The sequence below is a fragment of the Heptranchias perlo genome, chromosome 24 (genome assembly GCF_035084215.1).
Source record: "Heptranchias perlo isolate sHepPer1 chromosome 24, sHepPer1.hap1, whole genome shotgun sequence".
Taxonomy (NCBI): domain Eukaryota; kingdom Metazoa; phylum Chordata; class Chondrichthyes; order Hexanchiformes; family Hexanchidae; genus Heptranchias; species Heptranchias perlo.
This window is the reverse complement of record NC_090348.1, coordinates 15,548,638-15,572,810: the sequence shown is the minus strand read 5'-3', so window position 1 is coordinate 15,572,810 and position 24,173 is coordinate 15,548,638. Positions and strand designations below refer to the sequence as shown.

Here is a 24,173-nt window from a genome sequence, read left to right as displayed (position 1 = left end):
TGGAGATTCTAAGACAATCGTGGGGAGTTGGCAGCAAAAGGGCAGCATATAGATGGGGAAGAGGAAGGAACTAAGGATAGATCCTTGGGGGACTTGAGAGGTAAAGGTGTGGGAAGAGAAGCTGTTTCTGGAGATGCTCTGGCTATGATTGGTGAGGTTAGAGTGGAACCAAGCGAGGGCAGTCCCACTGAGCTGGTCAACAAAGGAGAGGCATTGGAGGAGGCTGGTGTGGCAAAAGCTGCAAAGAGGTCGAGAAGGACGTAATTGTGAAATATTATCTATTCTGTTAATTAATGGTTTGGTGATCTTAGAAAAGGGGGAAAAGTTGTAATAATTGAAATGATTGGATGCAACTCATTAGTTTTAGCCAAATTAAAACCATGAATGCTGAAAATCTTTAAAAGAATGCTGAAAGTGGACGGTATCTGAAAAAGAAGTTAGCGTTTCAGATGGGACCGTTAATCAACAATGGCAGTCAGGTTGGAGAAGCCACTTTTAATGGGGCTGATGAGGATAAGTCAACATATGCTCAAGAATCAGAGGAGGGGAGAACAATAGGTATGTCAAGATTTTAAAGCTGCAGGTACTTTCACAAAATGCAGCTAATGCGTTTGAGTCTCTAGGGATGCAATTGAGGTCTGTTGTTTGAGTTGTACTGCTCTGTTAATAAGGTTTTCCAAAGTTACACGGTCTCTGATTAGAATATTCTTAGTAGTAAATAAAGTATATTTGATAGGTATTTATATTAGAGGCGAATAAAAGCTGCACTTCACTGGTTCAGAAAATAAAACTAGAAACTTGTGTTCAAAAGTAGGTAGAACAGTGTATCAACATTGCTTAGGTGTTAGACCACACTTCTACAATATAAAAACTAGCTGTGTAAGTTTATGAACTATTTGCTGCACACAGATAGAACAATCACTGTTTCTGTGCTTCTGACTGCATTAAAATACTTCTATGAAACTCTCCCTGTTCAACTCCAGGGAAATCAAGATGCTAAATGGAGAATAAATGATGTTGGAGCATGTTACAACACATTCTAGAGGTTTGCGAAGTTAGCCAAACCCTGAAATTGTGTTACAGCTTTAAACACAACCAGACAGCTTAACGTTTTTTTTATGGCTGTCTTTCATGTTTCTTTAAGTCTCATTCAGTGGTGGCTGGTGACCTTTTTGACAGGTGAAGTACTGCTATACTTGCCTAACCAAGCCAGCATGTTACCATGGCAACAGCACCTTCCTGTGGAATCCCATCTCCAACCTTAATTTTTATTTTTTTTAATATTATAACAAGAGTATGTTCAAAAGTGTCCAAGTAACTGCCTTACTCAAAGGACGAATGTAAGAACTGTTCTACATTTAGCCACATTCCCCTTGGATTCTCTTAATGTTAATTAAAGACAGTGTTATGTGCAGGAAAGTATAAATTAACAGAAGGGTCAGACCAGCAGCACTGGGTTCTGGCAACAAAATTCCATCCAATCTCACTGGCCATAATCCAATACTGTGGCAATTACTAATGAACGTGCAGTGTAAAAGCCGATTCTGCACATCTGCGTGGCGACAGTGACATCCCCGCACACCTACACACAAAATTCGAGGTGAGGCAGTGCTTCACTTGCCTCACCTGACGAGCCACTTCTGGTCTCATTATTAAATTTCCACTGCCTGTCTCTGCCCCAGACTCAGCTCATCTGCAAACCCTTATCCATGCTTTTGTTACCTTGAAACTCGACTATTCTTGGCAACCACATTTTGCCAATCTACTGAGAATCACATGACAGGATGTAAGTGTGTTTTATTCTAATATATGTGGCCAAGGTATTTACATGGCACTGGCTTGATGCTTGGGCCATGTTAACTCCCAGGCCTCTCATGACCACCATTTTAATTCCCCGCCCATTCCATTCTCATAGGGTGGGCAAGGTTAAAATTGGGCCTTAAGTATATTAAGGAGTAACTTCCTATGTGTTGTCAGCCTCCATTTGACCAATTTTGAACTGGGACCATTTTTTTTATTTCCTTCGAATTTCAATTTCCTCCAATTAAACACTGGGAAGACCAAAGCCATTGTCTTTGGCCTCCGCCACAAACTCTGTTCCCCCTCCCCGGCCGCTGTCTCCGGCTGAACCAGACTGTTCGCAGCCAAGGCATCCTATTTGACCCTGAGCTGAGCTTCCGACCCTATATCCGCTCCATCACTGAGACCACCTATTTTCACTGCCTGTCTTTGCCCCTGCCTCAGCCCATCTGCAAACCCTTATCCATGCTTTTGTTACCTCCAAATTCGACTATTCCAATACTGCCCTGGCCAGCTTACCATCTTTCACCCTCCATAAACTTGAACTCTCTCAAAACTATGCTGTCTGTATCCTACCCTGCATCTCAAGTCCCGTTCACCCATCACCCCTGTGCTTGTCGACCTACATTGGCTCCTAGTCCAGCAAAACCTCAAATTTAAAATTCTCATCCTTGTGTTCAAATCCCTCCATAGCTTCACCCCTCCCTATTTCTGTAACTTCCTACAACCCTGCGAGAACTCTGCGTTCCTCCAACTCTGGCCACTTACGCATCTCCCATTTCCTTTGTGCCACCATTGGCCATACCTTTAGCCATCTAGGCCCTAAGCTCTGGAATTTTCTAAACCTCTCCACCTCTCTCTACTCCTTTAAGACCTTCCTTAAAACCTACCTCTTTGACCAAGCTTTAACATAGAAACATAGAAAATAGGAGCAAGAGTAGGCCATTCGGCCCTTTGGGCCTGCTGCACCATTCAAAATGATCATGGCTGATCGTCCAACTCAGTACCCTGTTCCCGCTTTATCCCCATATCCCTTGATCCCTTTAGCATTAAGAAATATATCTATCTCCTTCTTGAATACATCTAATGAATTGGCCTCCACTGCCTTCTGTGGTAGAGAATTCCAAAGGTTCACCACCCTCTGAGTGCATAGGCCCTGTATAACTGCAGTAAGACATCCCTGCTCCTGTACTCAAATCCTCTTGCAATGAAGGCCAACATATCATTTGCCTTCCTAACTGCTTGCTGCACCTGAATGCTCGCTTTCAGCGACTGGTGTACAAGGACACCCAGGTCTAGTTGCACCTCCCCTTTTCCCAATCTATCACCATTCAGATAATCTGCCATTCTGTTTTTACAACCAAAGTGGATAGCCTCACATTTATTCATGTTATACTGAATCTACCCACTCACCCAACTTGTCTAAATCACATTGGAGCCTCTTTGCATCCTCCTCACAGCTCACATTCCACCCCAGCTTTGTGTCGTCTGAAAACTTGGAAATGTTACATTTAGTTCCCTCATCCAAATCATTGATATATATTGTGAATAGCTGGGGCCCAAGCACTGATCCCTGCAGTACCCCACTAGTCACTGCCTGCCACCCGGAAAAAGACCTGTTTATTCCTACTCTCTGTTTCCTATTTGTCAACCAATTCTCAATCCATGTAGTATATTCCCCCCAATCTCATGTGCTTTAATTGTGCAAACTACCCTCTTGTGTGGGACCTTATCAAAAGCTTTCTGAAAATCCAAGTACACTACATCCACTGGTTCTCCCCTATCTATTCTACATCCTCAAAAAACTCCAGTAGATTTGTTAAGCATGATTTCCCTTTCATAAACCCATGCTGACTTTGTCCAATCCTGTTAATGCCTTCCAAGTGTTCTGTTATCACATCTTTTATAATAGACTCTAGCACTTTTATAATAGACTCTAGCACTTTCCCCACTACTGATGTTAGGCTAACTGTAATTCCCTGTTTTTTCTCTCCTTTTTTTAAATAGTGGCGTTACATTTGCCACCCTCCAATCTGTAGGAACTGTTCCAGAGTCTATAGAATTTTGGAAGATGATCACCAATGCATCCACTATTTCCAGGGCCACTTCCTTTCGTACTCTGGGATGTAGATTATTAGGCCCTGGGGATTTGTCAGCCTTTAGCCCCATTAATTTCCCTAGCACTAATTTATTTACTAATACTGGTTTCCTTCAGTTCCTCCCTCTCACTAGACCCTTGGTTCCTTAACATTTCTGGCAGGTTATTTGTGTCCTCCTTTGTGACGACAGAACCAAAGTATGTGTTTAATTGTTCTGCCATTTCTTTGTTCCCCATTATAATTTCCCCCATTTCTGACCATCAGGGACCCACATTAGTCTTCACTAATCTTTTTCTCTTGACATATTTATAGAAGCTTTTACAGTCAGTTTTTATGTTGTCCGCTAGTTTACTCTCATACTCTATTTTTCCCCTCTTATCAATCTCTTTGTTCTCCTTTGCTGAATTCTGAACTGCTCCCAATCCTTGGGCTTGCTGCTTTTTCTGGCAATTTTATATGTCTCCTCTTTGGATCTAATACTATCCCTAATTTCTTTTGTAAGCCACGGTTGAGCCACCTTTCCTGTTTTATTTTTGCGCCAGACAGGAATGAATAATTGTTGTAGTTCCTGCACACATTCTTTAAATATTAGCCATTGCCTATCCACCCATAGTTGTACCCTTCTTGCATGCTTCTCTAATTTCCTGTTTAATGCCCCCCCCTACATCTCCACTACTGTTTGGGGGCCTATAAACAACCCCCACCAGCGTTTTCTGCCCCTTGGTGTTTCTTAGCTCCACCCATACAGATTCCACATCGTGATTTTCCGAACCAATATCCTTCCTCACTATTGCATTGATTTCCTCCTTTACTAACAACGCTACCCCACCTCCTTTCCCTTTTTGCCTGTCCTGCCTAAATATTGAATACCCCTGGATGTTCAGTTCCCATCCTTGGTCACCCTGCAGCCATGTCTCCGTAATCGCAACTATATCATAACCGTTAATATCTATCTGCGCTGTTAATTCATCTAGCTTATTGCGAATGCTCCGCGCATTAAGACACAATGCCTTTAGACTTGTCTTTTTAGCCACCCGTTCTTTGGCTTAGTGTCAATTTTTGTCTGATGATGCTCCTGTGAAGCACCTTGGGACATTTTCCGATGTTAAAAGCGCTATATAAATGCAAGTTATTGTAACTAAGTGTGTGTACAGCTGGTTACAGAGAGAATTTCACTGTGCACCTGCCACTGCCTATGCTGAATGGGGAATTCTAAAATTCCCTTGACTGAACTCAACATTTATTTTGCTAGAGTCCATCACCGCTGTAGATAGAAACTGCCTGTGTAAGCTTCTGTTGACAGATGAAATGTTTACTTTATAATTGCTCCACTGATTGCACTCCCAGAAGAATAACAGTCCCTCCAGCATGATTAAATAGTTATTTGGCAAATGCTTCTGGTTAGATGAACAACTGGGGAGACTGACTTATAAAAAAAGATTATACATAGCCTTTGCTAAGTCATATTCAACTGATTAAAGAAAAACCTGAGAAGTTAACCCAATTATCGAATCCTGACCATAATTGTCATTCACACCAACTGAAAAAATAACCAGAGATGTGAATAGATACAATTTTAAAGAATCATTCTTCTAACACAGATTCCGATTTTACATTTGAAAGTTACCAAAATCAGGGAAGGAATTCTTGATTCAAACGAAAATGTTGAATTGATGATGAATCAGTTTAATTGTGGCAAAAACTGAAATTTGGACACAATGGCCCCAGTATTTACAGGGAGGGAGCGGGGACATGAGCTTGCGGCCGGAAATGCCAGGAAGGCCATAGCTGAATTTAACGGCAGGACCAGATTAATGTTTTTTTTTACTCCGTTTCCCGCCTGACAGCCGGCCAGAGTGAGAGGCGGGAAAGCCTATGGTAGAAGGCAATGGCTGGGGACGGTTCCCAACAATCGGAAAATATCGGGGAATGGTGGGGTGGGGGTGGGGGTCGGCCGATCGTATGGGATGGTGGGGTGGGGGGGGAGGTGTTGGCCGATTGTGGGCGAAGATTTGCTTGGGGGGGGGGGTGGTGGTGGGCTGGGGAGAAGCATGCCTGCTCCTCCTGGTCCACAAGTAGTGCTCTAAAAAGCACTTACCTGCTGACGCTGGCAGTTGTCGACTCCCTTTAGCTGCAGGGGTTTCCTGAGCCCTGGAAAACCCGGCCCGCCACCGTTAAATTCAAATGGCGGCTGAAATCTGAGGAATGGAGCCTTATTTACATATTATAATCACAGGCCTGCCGTTCCAGAGAGGGATACTCGGACACCCCCCAACCCTTGCAATTAAACCGAAAGTAGGCGTGGGTTGGGGTCGGATTTCACATATTTACCAATTTTAACCCCCCCCTCCGACCCTTTCCGTCCTGTCATGGGGTGGGGGGGGTTAATAACTATCCTTGCTCCACCAACTAATTCTGATAAGCGCATGAAAATAAACTCCAAGGTGATTCTGAAGTAGGGCTTTGAATGCTGAGTTTATAGAATCTGACAATGGGATAGAACAGGAATTAGAACAGAGAACAGGCTCACAGTCAAGTGAAGCCCAGATGTTTTCTGACCACAAACAGATTAATCAAAATCTGACATGAATGTGTAATTCAAGAATTGTAAGTAATCATTAGTACAATTAGAATGGAATTACCATAACATTAAAAGAAAGCGAAAGGCAATGGATATATGGAAATAAAAATCAAATGATTGGCATAGCTCTAAATCTTTTTTGCATTTCTTTTTGTTTCAGATAACTCTAACTATCATCGTTGATTAAAGACATAATCTGTGTAATACAAACATTTCATAGTGTATTGTGCTCACTTTCAATGAAAATGATTCCAAGTCAAGGAATGAAAACTAAGTGCTTGTTATTTTGCAGTTTGTAATTTGTGCTATTTTTAATAAGCAGTAGATGTTTACATGAGTTAGAGGGAAAGTAACATGATCATTGAAGGATTCATGCAGCAAAAGCCTAAGGGATGCGAATAAAGAAAACAGAATAGTCTTCACGAGATACCCAATGCACTCCATTTTATCATTAAACATTTACTGCATCAGAAGTAAAATATGTAAAAATAGAATTACTTTAAATTTATTTGAATTTGATGTTAATGTCCAACTGATACTTTGTCCATGCATTTAGTCCAAAATAATTAATTATACAGTTATTGTGTTCCATTGTATAGGCCAATGGTATGGGAAATTTAATATAATTTGAAGACTGCAGCAAGAAATATGGTTGGCAGAGTATGTCAACTGTGTGGTTGTGATGAACTTTCAGTAGTTTTTTTTATACTTTTAATTACTGAAGTAGTGTTTACAGAAGAACAAATGTTGTCGTCATCATTGGCTGAGTGGTATCACTTTTGCCACTGAGTCAGGAAGATTGTGGTTTCCAGCTTCACTCCAGAGACGTGAGCATATAACCTAAGCTGACACTTCAGTGCACTACTGAAGGAGTGCTGCACTGTTGGAGGTGCCATCTTTCGGATGAGACGTTAAACTAGGGCATCGTTGCCCCCTCAGGTTGATGTAAAAGATCGCTTGGCACTATTCGAAGGAGAGCCGGGGAGTTCTGGTATCCTGGCCAACATTCAGCCCTCAACCGATATCACAATAGCAGATTATTTGATCATATATCTTGTTACTGTTGTAGGACCTTGCCATGTGCAAATTGGCTGTCATGTTTCCCAATATTACAACAGTGACTGCACTTCAACAGTACTTCATTGATTCTGAAGGGCTTTGGGACATCCTGAGGTCATGAAATGCGCTATATAAATGCAAGTTCTTTCTTTATATTTTGTTTTGAGTTATATTTTAATATGATTATACTTTAAGAACATAAGAGATAGGAGTGGGCCATACGGCCCCTCGAGCCTGCTCTGCCATTCAATAAGATCATGGCTGATCTTCTACCTCAACTCCACTTTCCTGCCCTATCCTTTGATTCCCTTTAGTGTCCAAAAATCTATCGATGTCAGTCTTGAATATACTCAATGACTGAGCATTCACAGCCCTCTGGGGTAGAGAATTCCAAAGATTCACAACCCTCTGAATGAAGAAATGTTTCCTCATCTCAGTCCTAAATGCTGACCCTTTATCTTGAGACTATGCCCCCTAGTTCTAGACTCTTCACAGCATCTACCCTGTCAAGCCCTCAAGAATTTTATACGTTTCAATGAGATCACCTTTCATTCTTCCGAACTTCAGAGAATATAGGCCCTTCTACTCAATCTCTCACCCCAGGAATCAATCCAGGAAGCTTTGTTGCATCCTCTCTAAGGCAAGTATATCCTTCCTTAGGTAAAGAGACCAAAACTACTCGGTACTCCAGCTGAGATCTCACCAGAACCCTATATAATTGAAGCAAGACCTCCTTAATCTTATACTCCAATCCCTTTGCAATAAAGGCTAACGCCATTTGCCTTTGTAATTGCTTGCTGTACCTGTGTGTTAACTTTCTGTGATTCGTGTACAAGGACACCCAAATCCCTCTGATTACCAACATTTCTTGGTCTCTCACCTTTTAAAAAAATTCTGCTTTTCTATTCTTCCTACCAAAGGGGATAATTCCACATTTCCCCACATTATACTCCATCTGCCACCTTCTTGCCCACTCATCTAACCTGTCGCTATCCCTTCGCAACCTCTTTGCGTCCTCCTCACACCTTCCTTTCCCACCTAGCTTTGTATTGTCAGCAAACTTGGATACATTAAACTTGGTCCCCTCATCCAAGTTATTGACTATATTGGTTAAAATAAAATTAAAAAAATATTGGTAATACACAGTAGATTAGTCAGCACCTGAGAGAGAAAAACTGGTTAACATTTCTGGTTGAACCTACCCAAAATGTTAACCAGTCATTCTCTTTCAGAAGCTAACTGTACAGACTAATCGGTAGCTCGTTCAGAGAGCCAACACAGGCACGATAGGCCGAATGGCCTCTTTCTGTGCTGCATGATTCTAAGATACTACCCAGAGGCATGATAGAATTGTGATGCCCAAATGTGGAGTGCATTACGTACATAGCAAATATAATATATAGATAATTTCAGATCACCAGCATTTGTGATTTATCTTTTTATCTTTGGCTCATTAGGATAATCTCTCCAGCACTGATAGAAGTGATGGATGTCCCGTTGTTACATTGTCCGTCTGTCTCTGAAAACTAATTTCTCATCTCAATAACTTCTCTTCCTCAGACTTCGGCTCATCTGATTTTGGGCTCCTTTAAAAAATGAATGTGCTGGAAACGGTGTGTTTTCACCAGCGTTGACTTTTTCTCTCAATAATTTAAAATGCTATATTGGATTTCCAGCATACTTCATAACTGACTTCCTATTATCAGACTGTCAATGCCTTTTGAAAATTAACAGAGGAAACCTTCATGCATTTGACTTCATTCTCATAAAAAGTCAAGTTGGTAAATATTAACTAACTTGTTTCTTAACCCTTTCACTGGGCCATTTATAATTTTACAGATGGTTTCAGTACTGTCCTAAATTCTTGATATTGTAGCTATCTTTGAAAATGTACCTAGTGATCATTATTGTATAACTGTGATAAAGTTAACGTATTACATTGGACTTGTTGCATTGCATTTTTTTCAGAACATGCCATGGAGATGTAAATTTGTAAATCAACAAAATAGGTGATACAATTCAATCCTAGACTCGAGTTGCTTTTTGAATATAGTGGGCAAACTACCACGTATTAATTTAGACACCCATTTTAAAAAAACAAGTTATTTAAATATTTTCAACAAATTTTGACTTTGCGCTGCTTTCAAAGAACAACATACTAAGAATAGTCAGTTCCTTATTTTTCCCCAAACTCTTTTAAAATCTTTTAATCCTCTTTGCAACATACACTGTTGCTGCAACTGAGGTGTCAGACAAGTGACTTGTTCCCAAGTTTCTGTTGGTGCTGCTCTGCAACCAGTCACCAGGAGATGTCTAAGAGTAGCTTGAATTAACTCACCATCCAAATCTTCTTGTGCAGAAGCATTTTTCCTTTGTTGAATGGATTTTCCACTGTGCTCCCCTTTTGTTGAGATCAAGAACTTACTGCACTGCAAGTAGGAAATGTGTAGTGCAGTGGTGTGCCAATGACAGGATGGATTATTCCTGTTTTTTATGTAAGTTAAGAGGTGACAGTCCATAGATTTATGTTAATAATTGCATTGTTTATTTTCCTGGCAGAACTATTTTTAAATCAAAATGGGACTAATAATGTTAGTCTTATTGTAATTCTGATTTATGTGATTAGAATGAGAGTGAATTTACACTTCATAACTTTATAGTTAACAGGAATTGAAGAGACCATTGGACAAAATGGTAATATTGTGTGACACAGAATCGTTCACATTATGTGACACATCTTCATGGTCGCTGGGTCAAAATCCTGGAACTTCTTATCTAACAGCACTGTGGGTAGACCTTCACCACACGGACTGTAGTGGTCCAAGAAGAAGGCCCACCACCACGTAACTAGGGATGGTCAATAAATGTTGGCCTTGCTTGTGATGCCCATACCCCCAGAATATGAAAAAAGAATCACTATTTAGAGAACATTTATCTTATTGGATAATTGTAATTAACTGTATAGAAACAATTAAACATTGCAATGCAATCTACAGCCATTATTTAATTACAAACATAATATATAAAAATCCATATTCGCAGTTTGTCATTTGGAATCAGTCCACACAGTTAATTATGTTGATAAAATAAGATAAGCATAATCTGTATGGGACCAGGTGGTAGATTTGATTAGAATGTTGCCATTTGACCTGTAGATTTGGTTTAGTGCCAGACTAATGAAATGAGAGTTTCCTTGGTCTACACATCTGAGTCCTAAACAAAATTAGTTTGGGCAGTTTCAACTCAGTTCCCAGTGACAAAAGCCCTCAACATAAAGTTACGTTTCTTTTTGCCTAATTGACTATGTTACATAAGAATTTCTACCAACCAGAAAAGGCCATCTATCCCTTTTTATAGATATACCTGATCTGCCGGCCTGCTCACCATATTCCATCTCTCCCCAGTACCATGTCAGGTAGCTTCTCGTACCTAATTATATGGTTTGCTTTAATGGTCTTTACTGGCAAACTCATCACAAAACAGGTCTGCCTGACTTTCTTTTTTTACAATTTTTATCTTGCCCCTGACACTTGAAATCTTTGCCATAATGAACAGTTCACCAAAATCAATTTTGTCAACCTGAAAAATCTCTCTCAACCTAATGTAGGAAAAAAAAAAGTGCTTTGTGAGGCAATGTAGGGATCCTGTGCAAATTTCTTTGATCATAAGATCAGGTGTTGTACCTTTCTGAGGAGCTCCATCTAGTAGTCTGACAATTGACAAAACTTGCCCATAGGGGATACTGAGTTCAAATTTATTGAGGCTATAATTTGAAATGGGATTCCAATTATAGGAGTTCGAAGTTATACCAGGAGAGCTGCAGGGCCATCATATATATTTTCTTATAATTTAAATATTATACATGAACTCGTGATTAATGAGACATTTTTTTTCCCCACAGGAATCTTTTGGACAGAGATACATTTTCTAAGTCAGACCCAAGTAAGTAACTGGAGATTTCTGTATTATATTTGTTTGCATGATTTATATAAAATCCTGGTATGTGCTGAGTCTGTAATTGACATTAAAATATAATAGTAACAATACTCTATAAACTGTGCTCAATTATTGTAAACCACAAACTAGGTTAATGCATAATTTTTTTTAATCTTAAAGAAAGAAGTATTTTTTGGAAGGTTGGTATTTTTACTTAGCAACGCATTTAAGTATTTTATTTAAACTGAAAAAAAGACTGGATTCTTTATTTTGTGATTTAAAAAAAAAATCCTGTTATTGGCAACTTCAATAATAAGAATAATAATCATGGAAGATTTTAATTATCCCGAAATAAACTAGCAAGAAGAGGTAGGTAAAGGGGTACAGGGAATGGAGTTTTTGCAATGTGTGCAGGACTCCTTCTTTTACCCAGAATATAAAAAGTACAACAAGAGAGGAAGTTCTGCTGGATTTAGTGATAGGAAATGAACCAGAACAGATAAGAGAAGTAAGCATAGGGGAACATTTAGGCAATAGCGATCACAACATAATAAGGTTTAAGATAAAGATTGAGAAGAACATAAGTAAGACAAAGACCAAAGTAATTGGAAAAAGGTTGATTTTCAGGGGATGAGAATGGAACTAGGGAAAATAAATTGGAAACATTTGCTGATAAACAAAGAAATAGAACAGCAGTGGGAAACATTTAAAATGGTGATCAATAGAGTCCATGAGAAAAATATTCCACTAAAAAGCAAGAACAAACTAGCCAGTAATGATACACCATGGATGAATTAAGAAATAAGGGCAAAATTGAAAAGGCATACACCAAGAACATAGACAACAAAGGAGAAGATGACAAAAAGGAATACGAAAGAAGTTTTAAAAAAAACAATTAGGAAAGCAAAGAGAAACTACGACACAGGTTTCAAGGAATGTGAAAAGAAATAGTAAAATATTCTACAGACAGATAAATAACAAAAGAAAAATCAGGACAGGGATAGGGCCACTAAAAGATACACATGATAAACTCCCAGGTAATGACAGCAAAATGGCAGAAATATTAAACAATTACTTTGCCTCAGTATTTATCAGGGAGACTAACATGGTGAGCATGACAGAAGAGATCAAAAAAGATATAAAGACATTTAAGACAGAAAGCGGGGAGATAATTGATAAACTAATCAAACTGAGAGAGGATAAAACTCCTGGTCCAGATGGATTGCATCTGTGCATATTTATAAGAAGTTAGGGAAGAGATAGCAGAGGCACTATTACATGTATATAAAAATTCACTAGAAAAAGGAATAGTGCTCGAGGACTAATATGATTCCTACATTTAAAAAGGGAGATCAAACAAGACCAGGCAACTAAAGACCAATTAGCTTAACATTGGAGGTAGGAAAGCTAATGGAATCCTTACTCAAAGATGTAATAGAAAAACATCTAGAAACCGAAAATATAATTAAGAATAGTCAGCACAGATTTCAAAAGGGAAGGTCATGCTTGACCAATCTTAATGAATTCTTTGAAGAAGTAACAGAAAGGGTAGACAAGAGTAATGCGGTAGATGTAATATATTTGGATTTTCAAAAGGCTTTCGATAAGGTACTGCATAGTAAACACATGACTAAGGTCAGAGCATTTGGAGTCAGTGGACAAGTAACAAAATGGATAGCAAGATGGCTACAAAACAGAAAACAGAGAGTTGGGGTTAAAGATAGTTACTCAGACTGGCAAAAGACGGGAAGTGGTGTTCTGAGACCACTGTTGTTCATCATTTACATAAACAATTTGGATTCGGGAATCAGAAGTACAATTTCAAAATTTGCGGACGACACCAAATTGGGTATAGTTAATACCGAGGAGGACTGTGACAAAATATAGGAAGACATTAATAAACTTACATAACGGGTGTGTAATTGGCAAATGCAAAGAAAGAATGCAACAAAATACAAGAAAACATTAATAAGCTTGCAGAATGGGTGTGTAATTGGCAAATGAATTTCAATATAGATGAGTGTGAGGTATTACATTTTGGTAGGAAGCATAAGGGGGCCACATACTGCTTGGATAATAAGAGTCTAAATGGGATAGAGGAGTAGTGGGATCTGGGGGGTACAGATACACAAATCACAAAGCAGTGACACAGGCTAACAAAGCCATTTAAAAAAAAGCAAACCAAGCACTGGGGTTCATTTCTAGAGGGATAGAATTGAAAAGCAGACAAGTGATGTTAAACTTGTACAGAACCTTGGTTAAACCACATTTGAAGTACTGTGAACAGTTCTGGTCTCCATATTATAAAAAGGATATAGAGGCACTGGACAAGGTGCAAATAAGATTTATTAGATAGATACCAGAGCTGAGAGGTTATACCTATCAGGAAAGATTGAGCAGGCTGGGGCTCTTTTCTCTAGAAAAGAGAAGACTGAGGGGTGACCTGATACAGGTCTTTAAGATTATGAAAGGGTTTGATAGAGTAGACGTAGAGAAGATATTTCCACTTGTGGGGGAGACCAGAACTTGGGGCCAGAAATATAAGGTAATCACTAATAAATCCAATAGGTAATTCAGAAGAAACTTCTTTATCCAGAGAGTGGTTGGAATGTGAAACTTGCTACCACAAGGAGTAGTTGAAGTGACCAGCATTTTAGAGGAAGCTAGATAAATACATGAGGGAGCAAGGAATAGAAGGATATGCTGATTGGGTTAGATGAATTAGGAAGGGAGGAGGCTCGTGTGGAGCATAAACACCGGCATGGACCTGTTAGGCCACCACAAACTCTGTTCCCTGACCACTGACTCTATCCCTCTCCCTGGCCACTGTTGAGGCTGAACCAGATTGTTCGCAACTTTGGCGTCCTATTTGACCCTGAGATGAGCTTCCGACCACAGATCCACTCCATCACCAAGGCCGCCTACTTCCACCTCCGTAACATCACCCGTCTCTATCCCTGCCTCAGCTCATCTGCTGCTGAAACCCTCATCCATGCCTTTGTTACCCCTATAGTTGATTATTCCAATGCTCTTCCACCCTCCATAAACTTGAGCTCATCCAAAACTCTGCTGCCTGTATCCTAACTTGCACCAAGTCCTGTTCACCCATCACCCCTGTGCTTGCTGACCTACATTGGCTCCCGGTCCAGGAACGCCTCAATTTTTAAAATTTTCATCCTTGTTTTCAAATCCTCCATGGCCTCTAGCCTCCCTATCTCTGCAACCTGCTACAACCCTCTGAGATCTCTGCGCTCCTCCAATTCTTGCCTCTTGCGCATCCCGATTTTAATCGCTCCACCATTGGCAGCCGTGCCTTCAGATGCCTAGGCCTAAGCTCTGGAATTCCAGATTGTTCATTATTAAATATCTAGCTAAATATCTATCCAGCTGAAAGCAGCACTAGCAACTTTGTGAGCTGAATTGTATCCTCTCAGGTAGCAACTATGTAGTAACTGATAACTCAATTGCAATGTTTATGGTGGAATAGCATTGTTGTAGTTAGAGACAGAGTAATATCTATGTGTGTGCAGTGCAATATAAAAAATGAAAGGAGAAAGAAAAGAAGCACAAGTGATTGGAGAAAAGTGCAAACAGCAGCTGGTGACTCAAGTAGGAACTGACAAATGTGAAGAGCAGAGGAAACAGTGATGACAAGAAATTGGTCAAATTTGCAGATGATACCAAACTAGGAGGGCAGTGGAATCAAAGGAAGCCGCTCAGAAATTACGGATTGAGCTGCACAAAATATCTAAACGGGCGGAACAATGGCAGATTAAATTTAACACAGACAAGCGATAAATACTTACACACTGAAAGGAAAAATGGGTAATACACGTACTCCATGTATAATGTCAAAATGATTAAGGATGAAATTAAGGTGTCTTAGTGGACTCGATGCTGAACATGTCTAGCCAATGCAGAGCAGCAATCAACAAAGCCAATAGAATGTTGAACTAAAAAGCCAAAACAGTAGTAAATAAGTCAGAGGAACTGATGATCACACTATATATAGTGCTTGAGTACTATGTCTATTTCTGATCACCGAGACAAGGGATACATTCAGGCATTGGAGACAGTGCAAAGATGATCCATGTGACTTGCCTATTGTTAGAGGTGAGGTTATGAGGAAAGACAGTGAGAGACTTGGGCTTTTCAGCCTTGGAAGGAGGCATCTGAGAGATTGGCTTATAGAGGTATATAAGATAGTAAATAATATGGAAAAGATAAATCTCTAAAATTACTTAAAATTAAATTGCGACAGTAGAACAAGGGAACACAGGTTTAAATTAGTAAATGACAAATTTAAGACTGATATCAGGAAGTTCTTCACACAAAGAGCGATCAATGCATGAAATGGACTTTCAGATACCGTAATGGAGGCAAAAACTCTAGTATCATTTAAAAACCTGTTGGATGCTGTACTCGGGGGCTTTAGGATAATTCTGAATAGATAAACTGAGCTTCACCTGGAGGGCCTTTCTATCTGTAATTATCTTGTGATTTTGTAAACTGTTGCCCAGCTGAGATTAGCCGGAAACTTCTTGTCTGCGTGGCCCAATATTACACCTTTCTCCACTAGGTCTCTGGGGGAACTTGCCAGTGTTCCTTTCTGCTTTGCTCTGTGTTGACCATTTTCGCTACCCATTCACTCTGTATGTCCATGGCCTTGCAAATAAAGCTCTCGTCATCCATGACCTCATCTAGTAAAATCCATTAGCATCCCAGGGCTGATGAAAATATGGCTTATAAATGGTGACTCCTCCCCCCCCTTACTGAGGCTGGTCCATCCGGTTACATATTGCCTTGCTTTAACTGCCATGGTAGTGATGTTGCTCCTTTCACTCGGTCCCACTCTTACTTCTTTGATACTTTTTTCTCCTTTTGAGGAACGCATCCTGTACTACCTCTTGCATTTCTTCAAAGTCCTTCTAGTTTATCGTCCTACCAAGTCCCTTAGTTAGATTTCTTAGTTGAAATCTTTTGCGTTCTGTCCTCACTCAGCCTCTGCAATAAACGATGATCCATCCTCAGTGACTTCAACCCTCGGCTAAACTCCCTAGCTCTCTTTCCTCCAAATTTGTCTGCGCTCATGTCCTCACTTAATCTCATCCTACGCATAAATTCTCCCGCCCCCATTGCCATCCCTTTGACTGTGTCAACTTGAGAGGCCTTGCCACTTCCAAGGTTCCTAATTTTGACTAATCGCTGATCACTTCCTTGTTTCATTTAACATTCATGTCACCCTGTCTGCTTCAAACCCCTCCACGAACACCCTCCACCCCAGAAGAAAAGATCTCCAGCTCCATTTCTAACACACTCAATTTCCCAACTTTCTCTCCCAATGTGCCTTGACACAGCTGCTGCATTCAAATTGTCCATCCACTACTTCTACCTTCCTTCACTTCCCCACCTACATGCTCTTAAATACGAGGTTGATAGGCTGAAGTGCAGCTGCACACAGCTGACCTGTTTGTCTAGCTCCAGATCTAGCTTGATCACCTAAATTAGTACAGCCCCTTTTCTTGTCCAGATTCTTTTACTACTCCAGGAAGGTAGAAAGTAAGAATAACATGAGACTTCCCTTTTTCAAATACAAACTGCTTTCTCTGATCACCTTCCTCTGCTCTCCCCATCTTTACCTCCAACACTGAATGTGAGGAGCTTATGGATTTCTTCATTTGAAAGATTGAGATGATCAATTTGGCTGAAAATTTGCCATATAGAAGCTTAGTTTTTATCTATGAATTCTATTTCTGTGCAGTGGTGAACAGTAAAATGTGAATATGTATTTTCATTATTTTTATTGTCAAAGAGCTAAAAATGTATACTGTCTTTATGGCTCCAGTTGAATCAAGTTGAATTTGGGGTTGAGAGGGCTCCGTGACTTTAATATTTAATTACTGTCTAAGGAATTCCCATTTAATATCTAATTTCCATCTAAGGAATTTTCCTATGGTCTCAATGGGACCATTTACCTGCTCTCCCTGCTCATAATAATTTACCCAAAACCAACATAATATTTGTTTATAATAATATTTTGATGAATGATACAAACAGAATAATGAATCACTGATCGTGCAATGTGATAAATTATTGGATGGCCTTAATTGACTTCTGAAAGCATTTGTCACAATATACAGTTATTTTTTTTGTTATCCACTGTTTACTGTAAGAATGTTAGGAATTATTCTTACCTTTTTTTGGGACTAATGTTGCATAACTATATCCAGGGAAAACAGTGTTTTTAGGTCATGCTGCCGTATGCTAGCTTGCCCCAGGCTCTGTTGTCAGAACTGGGAATTAGTAGGCTCACATGGAGTTTTATTTCAACAGAATTAACAAATTAGCCAATGGACAGCTAAATTGTATGTTTGTCATAGTGTAAACCAGCTCAGATTGGAAATTAATAATGCGCAAAGTTATTGTACAAATAACTCATTTCTCTTTCCACTTTTGATATGCATGTATTAAATGTTCATACAATAATGTCATGCGCATCAGAAACAATTTGCATTTATATAGCGCCTATAACATATGAAAATGTCCCAAGGCGCTTCACAAGAGCGGAATCAGACAAAAATTGACACTAAGCCAAAGAAGGAGATATTAGGATGGGTGACTAAAAGCTTGGTCAGAGGTAGATTTTAAGGACGGTATTAAAGGAGGTGGAGAGGCAGAGAGGTTTGGGGAGAGAATTCCAGAACTTAAGACCGAGACGGCTGAAGGCCATAGCCGCCAATGGTGGGGTGAAGAGAGTGGGCGATCCACAGGAGACCAGAGTTGGAGGAATGGAGAGGTCTTGGAGGGTTCTAGGGCTGGTACAATAATTCTTGAGCTACGATTTTAGCTTTAGTGTGCATTACAAAAGAGTATGTTAGCTTAGATTAAAAATATTGTAACCAAATGTACTTTGTTGCACCTGTCCATAATTCAAGTATTAGGAAAACAAAACAGTAGCAAGACTTAAGAATTCAACAATCTGTATTTCAAAAATTTCATGGTGATGCATGAAAGTCCTGGATAATTATCCACTTGTACCAATTTGCTCTGTGTCTGCATTAAAAGAGAAACTAATGTAGGAGGGAAAATTTGTGATTTAATTAATTATCTCTTTGTCACCTTTGTGCTTCAATTCAAAAATTACCTCAATCTCCCTGATGAATTACTACAGTGAATTGATAGACACAGCTGCATTTTATGAAAGAGAATTGTCACTAAGGGGATCACCATGGAGGTGGCCAGCAAGAACCAATGAGCTCTGATACTTTTGTGCCATTCAGTAACCTCACGGCTATTTCCCATGGTTGAACACAAGAAAAAAATCATCTGGTGCTGTTTTGCAAGTGAATTGTCGCTCATGATCTGCATATAGCATTACAACGTGATAGTTTCTGGTAGATTCCCTCCATGGTGTTCTCTGGAGGACAGCCTACCTAGTTCTTGTTTAATAAAATGTTTTCAGGCAGCTGTGGACTAGCTATTCATGGGGATAATTCACTTGAGATATTGTATTGAGAGAAGGTTTAAAATGCTGCCTGGTGGATGAAGAAGGCATTAGATATTTTAAGTTGTACATTGTACTTGTACATACATTTATGCTCCCCTTTTTATGGAGTGAGTATTGATATGGGGGAACGACTAAAAGAAAAAGGTATTTAGAGGAGTATTATGAAGCTAGTTATGTAACATCATTGATGATTAAGATGCGTACATGCCATGCTAGAAAATAGTGAAAGCTGAAAAAAGCTTCAGAAAGCTGATGCAGCCCCCCAAAATCTGACAACTCAAAGATTCCTTGGTATAGGCCGACATCAAAATCCAAAGCAGTGGTAAGTAGGCTCGTTACTGTTTAATCTGAAGCTATACCAATCACGTCATCACTTGTGTTGCGGTTTGCTGAGGCGAAAAATATGTGAAGGACAATGCAAGCGCTGAAACCACAAGATTTATTTTCTAGGGAGGATGTAGTGACAGAAATTTGGATTTTTAACACTTTATTTGGTACATTTTCCAGCATTTTGGAGCCTACTCTTGTATTAACAGGATCCTTGCTGCTGAGTTAAAAGGTTGTGGTTTCATACCCTACTTCAGGACTTAAGCTCATAACTTAGACTTACAATTAAGAGTATTACTGAGGAGGTGCTGGATTGTCGGAGAGTCCGTCCTTTGAACGAGATATTAATCCGAGGTGGCGCTACAGGTGGATGTTAAAAGTCCCACGTGATATTTCAAGCAGGGAGTTGTCCTGATGTAGTCCTTGACCATCATCGCCAATAAAGGTTAACTGGTCATGTTTTACATCTATATTGTAGATTTCTCATCTCTTTTGGCCTGTTACTGGTATTTGGCTTTGATACATCTCTCTGAATAACTGTGTTCGTACCTGCTGATTAATCAGTCTCATTTGGCATCCAATTTTCTCCTTATCCTCTCCTCTGCCTGTCTAATTTAAATGATTCTTGATAATTGCCTCAGTGTTCTTCACAAGTCTCATTGTTCTTGCTTTATTTAGGTGCAGCCTGTTTCTCCTGTACTAGTTCTTTTTGTCCCAAAAATGTTCTCTGTCACTTAAGAAAATGGCATCATTATTTTCACATCAGATTGCCAATCACATCCTCAATTTTCTTGATGGTCTCCCCAAATTTGCAAACGATCAGAAGTAAACTACAGAACATTACTTTGTATCCTCATTTCTGAGTGTTGAGGAAATCATCACATACGTCCCTATTAAGACCACTATATGATTTATCTTTATGTTGTTTATCCCTACATGACAGCCGTGGCTCAGTGGTAGCACTTTCTCTTCTGAGTCGGAAGGTTGTGAGTTCAAGCTTCACTCCAGAGACTTGAGCGCATAATCCAGGCTGACACTCTAGTGCTGTGCTGTTGGAGGTGCCGTCTTTTGGATGAGATGTTAAACTGAGGCCTTGTCTGCCCTTTCAGGTGGACGTAAAAGATCACGTAGCACTATTTCAAAAAAGAGCAAGGGAGTTTTCCCTGGTGCCCTGGCCAATATTTATCCCTCAAACAATATCACAAACAGATTATCTGGTCATTATCGCATTGATGTTTGTGGGACTTTGCTGTGTGCAAATTGGCTGCCGCATTTCCTACATTACAACATTGACCACACTGCAAAAGTACTTCATTGGCTGAAAGTGCTTTGGTCATGAGGGCGTGAAAGGTGCTATATAAATGCAAGTCTTTTTTCTTTCTACATGTACTACCACCTCTGGTTCTCTTCCTGTCCTCTTCAGAAGCCTCTTAATCTTTCCTCAATGTGCACTGCTCTTGCTCGAGGTAAACAACTCACCAACCTCGAGGTAGTGTCCTTCCAACACACATGGCTATCCACCTTGCTGAACACTGAATCTCATATGACTACAGTCTCCTTATTTCTTTCAGTCTCCATCTTTATCCCAGCTACCTCTTCTGGTTTCTTAACCACCTCTTCCTCTATTACCTAATTTCTTTCTGCATTACAGACAGTGCCTGTACCTAGTCATTGTAACCTCCTGAGTAGCTTTGCAGGCTTTCTTACCACTCCTATTGTTTGTTCATACCGTAACCTATCCAATATTGCTGTTTTCTTGATTTAATTCAGCGCTTGTCTCCTTTTCTTAGTGGCCTTGTATCTGTTTGTACCAGCTCCCATCCTTGGTCCCCAGAGACTTACCCTCAAGGTCCAGTCCTAGTTTGTTGACTGACCTGTGCTAACCGAATTTATTATTACCTACTGCTCTCAATAGTCCCCTCACATTTATTTTCCTCTGTAAGTTCCTGTACTTTCTTTTCTAAGGCCATAACCTTTTCCTTTAGCTATTTGATTAGCAATTTTCATAACTTTCTCGGATCTATTAAATCTGGTTTCCTCCTAATGTAAAATAAACCTCAGATGGTCCATTATACCTACAGCTGTGGCCTACTGATGTCTTTATATGTTCTCCATATTTTTGTCAGAATATAAACTCTCCTTTTCAGGTAGAAAAACCCACACTTTGCATCAGTGTATTTTTAAACTAATTATCTCACCAGGCCTCCTCAGCAAAATCCTTCTTGTTCCCCTACCACTTGGGTAGCCACATTTCCCATTTCTTTTTTATTTTCTCTATTAACTGTGGTCCTGTCTTAGTTTTCTTCTTTCAAGTGATCCCCTTTTAATCTCATGTGTTTCCCCTTTACAATTTTCTATTGTCAGGTCCTGTCCTTCTAAATTACCTTGTTCCTGATGCTGCCCGTTGAGACTTTTAGTGAGAGAAACTCTCATTGGGTGGAGACTCAAGTCTTTGTTGGCAAATGTTTTGTGGCACAGGCTGTTGAGTTGCTCTTGTCCCAGTCTGATTCACAGCACCAGTGATGACTGCTCCCGTCCTGCTGAGCGCAGGAACCATGTGATGTGGCAGTGCACACAACGTTCAGAAGTTAGCTGGGGAGTTCTGGAGCTTGGAAATTTAGATGGTGATGGTTTAGACCTCGACCTGTGCTGAATGTGGAGAAAGTGAATGCCAGGTCTGAACACTGACAGGCCAGGTTAAGGATGGTGGCTGTGTATAATGATGTGACTCCAAGTAAATGTCATTCATTTGAAAACTGCAACCACATTTTGCAGAACAAAAAGTATCATATACTCTACTCTGTCTACTATATAATGCACAAAATAATGTCTCAGTTTGATTTAATTTAGGTTTTGTTTTGTGGAGTTTATTTCAGTTTTTTTTTCATAATATGCTGACATTTGACCTAAGCCTAGAGATAAATTTTCAGAAACTCTGTTCCTGGCACGTAGTCTTGCTCTACAGCAGCATGAATTGGAGAATCAGCCATAGGGTCACTAATGAGGGGTAAATCAGGAGCACCGCAAATAGGGCACACTATTTTATACCCGAATTACTGAACAATGCTCCCATCAAGTGAGACTGTGCCATAAGCATAGTCTCTGAAAAATGTACTCCTTTATTCTGTAATAGTTGCTAGTGGTAGCTGCAGATTACCACCTCCTAAGGTTTGCCTGTGTATACGGAGTCTGTAGGATTTATCTATGAAACAATGTCTTAATTGGTGTATATTTTCACTCATCTTGGAATTGATGAATTGGAAAAAATTAGAGTTGCATCCCTTTAAAGGTATCGCATTCACAGGACCCAGGTTGCAGGCGATTTCAGGCAAATTCTGTCTTGCCTAATCACAGATTCTGGGACATGAGACTGTTTGAAGTGTCAAATTTTATATTTAATCCCTCTTGATATCAATCCCCAAATTCTATTTGCCTTCTTATTGGCTTTTTTTTTAAAACCTGTCTACACATTATTTATTCTTATTCTGAATGTATATTGACCTCGCATCTTGCTCTATTAAATTACATTTGCCAATTCTACTAGCCTGTTGATGTCCTCCTGTAGTCTTCCTGGCAGTTTGGCATCATCAGCAAACTTTGATATTCACCACTTTGTCTAACTCCAGGATCTCTCTCTCTTTCTCTCTCTCTCTCTCTCTCTCTCTCATTTTATATACATATTAAAGTTGTCCCAATACTGATCTCTCTTATTGAAGTTCTTCAGTGAAGCCTTAACTAACATTCTGAATTTCAAATTTAGGCAAACATAGAGCAAGAGCAGGGGTTGCAAAAAGACACTCTGCCATTGAGAAAAAATTAAAGTCAAGAGCAAAAGGGAGAAAATACTTTTCATTTATACTATCCATTTTCCTGTATTCTCTTGGTGATTTTCTTGCAATGACGTGGATCAAAATATTTCACACTAATATTTTCAATAATTTTCTTGGTGTGTTCATACCTGTATTTAAGATGTACTGAAAACCATCCAAAATACAGGGAAATGTGAAATAAGTTGTCTACAGGAAAAATCTAATTGTGATTTGAGAACATTGCTAATGTGGTATTGGTACTTCCACTCCAGCTGTTTTTATGGGTTCTCTGCGTGAGAATGTTTCAACACACATAGTGCCAAGTTATGTGTAGCTTTGTGCTGTTGATTTATATGCATTAGTAACTAGGTTAAGAGTATCCAAATACTTTACTCCAAAGACTGTTCAAAGGCCATACACACTTCTTGAACAGTAAGCAACACAAAAAGGTTTCTTCTGTCAAACCTATCTAGTGTATCGTTATCTACATACACTCTGTCAGGCCTGAAGTTGACCTAAAACGCACTTCAATAAAGAGCGTATCCTAAGTGGAAATAAGTGGCACTTTTGATAATTTTATGATGAAACCTAACCTCGCTGATGGAGCTTTGAAGTCTTTTCAGCACATATCTTTATTTCTTCAGGCACGTTAATGATTGAACCCTTAGGAGTTAGTCATCCAGACATGGATAATATGATTTATGCACATCAGACCTCCTAAGCAATACTATTTTTGAGAACCTATCAATAGTCACTGTGTGGAAGCCTCGCTGTGAAAGAGAAAGGAATATTGCTCACTGTTAACTCATGTTTCCCAAAAGAGAATCCTTCACACACAGACATGACTTGTCGCTTTCCGTCTTTTGGTTCATCTAAATACCTTGTTGTTTTCTCATTCAGAGCACCTGTTCCTAAAACTGACCATACCATCACTGACTGACCTGATAGAGAAGATGTTACCACACTCAGGGGCCTCTAATGGGTATTCATTGCAGCTATTCAGACTTTCACTTAATTGTGCAGATGGAAGCCCAGAATTGCAGATGGAAGGCCAG

The 24,173-nt window shown here is 39.7% G+C and overlaps 1 protein-coding gene across 1 annotated transcript in view; it reads left to right on the top strand.

Moving 5' to 3' along the window:
- The window catches only part of LOC137341585 (copine-8), a 342,934-nt gene that overhangs the window by 64,713 nt on the left and 254,048 nt on the right, over positions 1–24,173 (top strand). Inside the window, exon 2 of the mRNA XM_068004804.1 lies at positions 11,441–11,481. Coding sequence (XP_067860905.1) covers positions 11,441–11,481 — 41 coding nt within the window. The remainder of the gene's footprint in view (positions 1–11,440; positions 11,482–24,173) is intronic.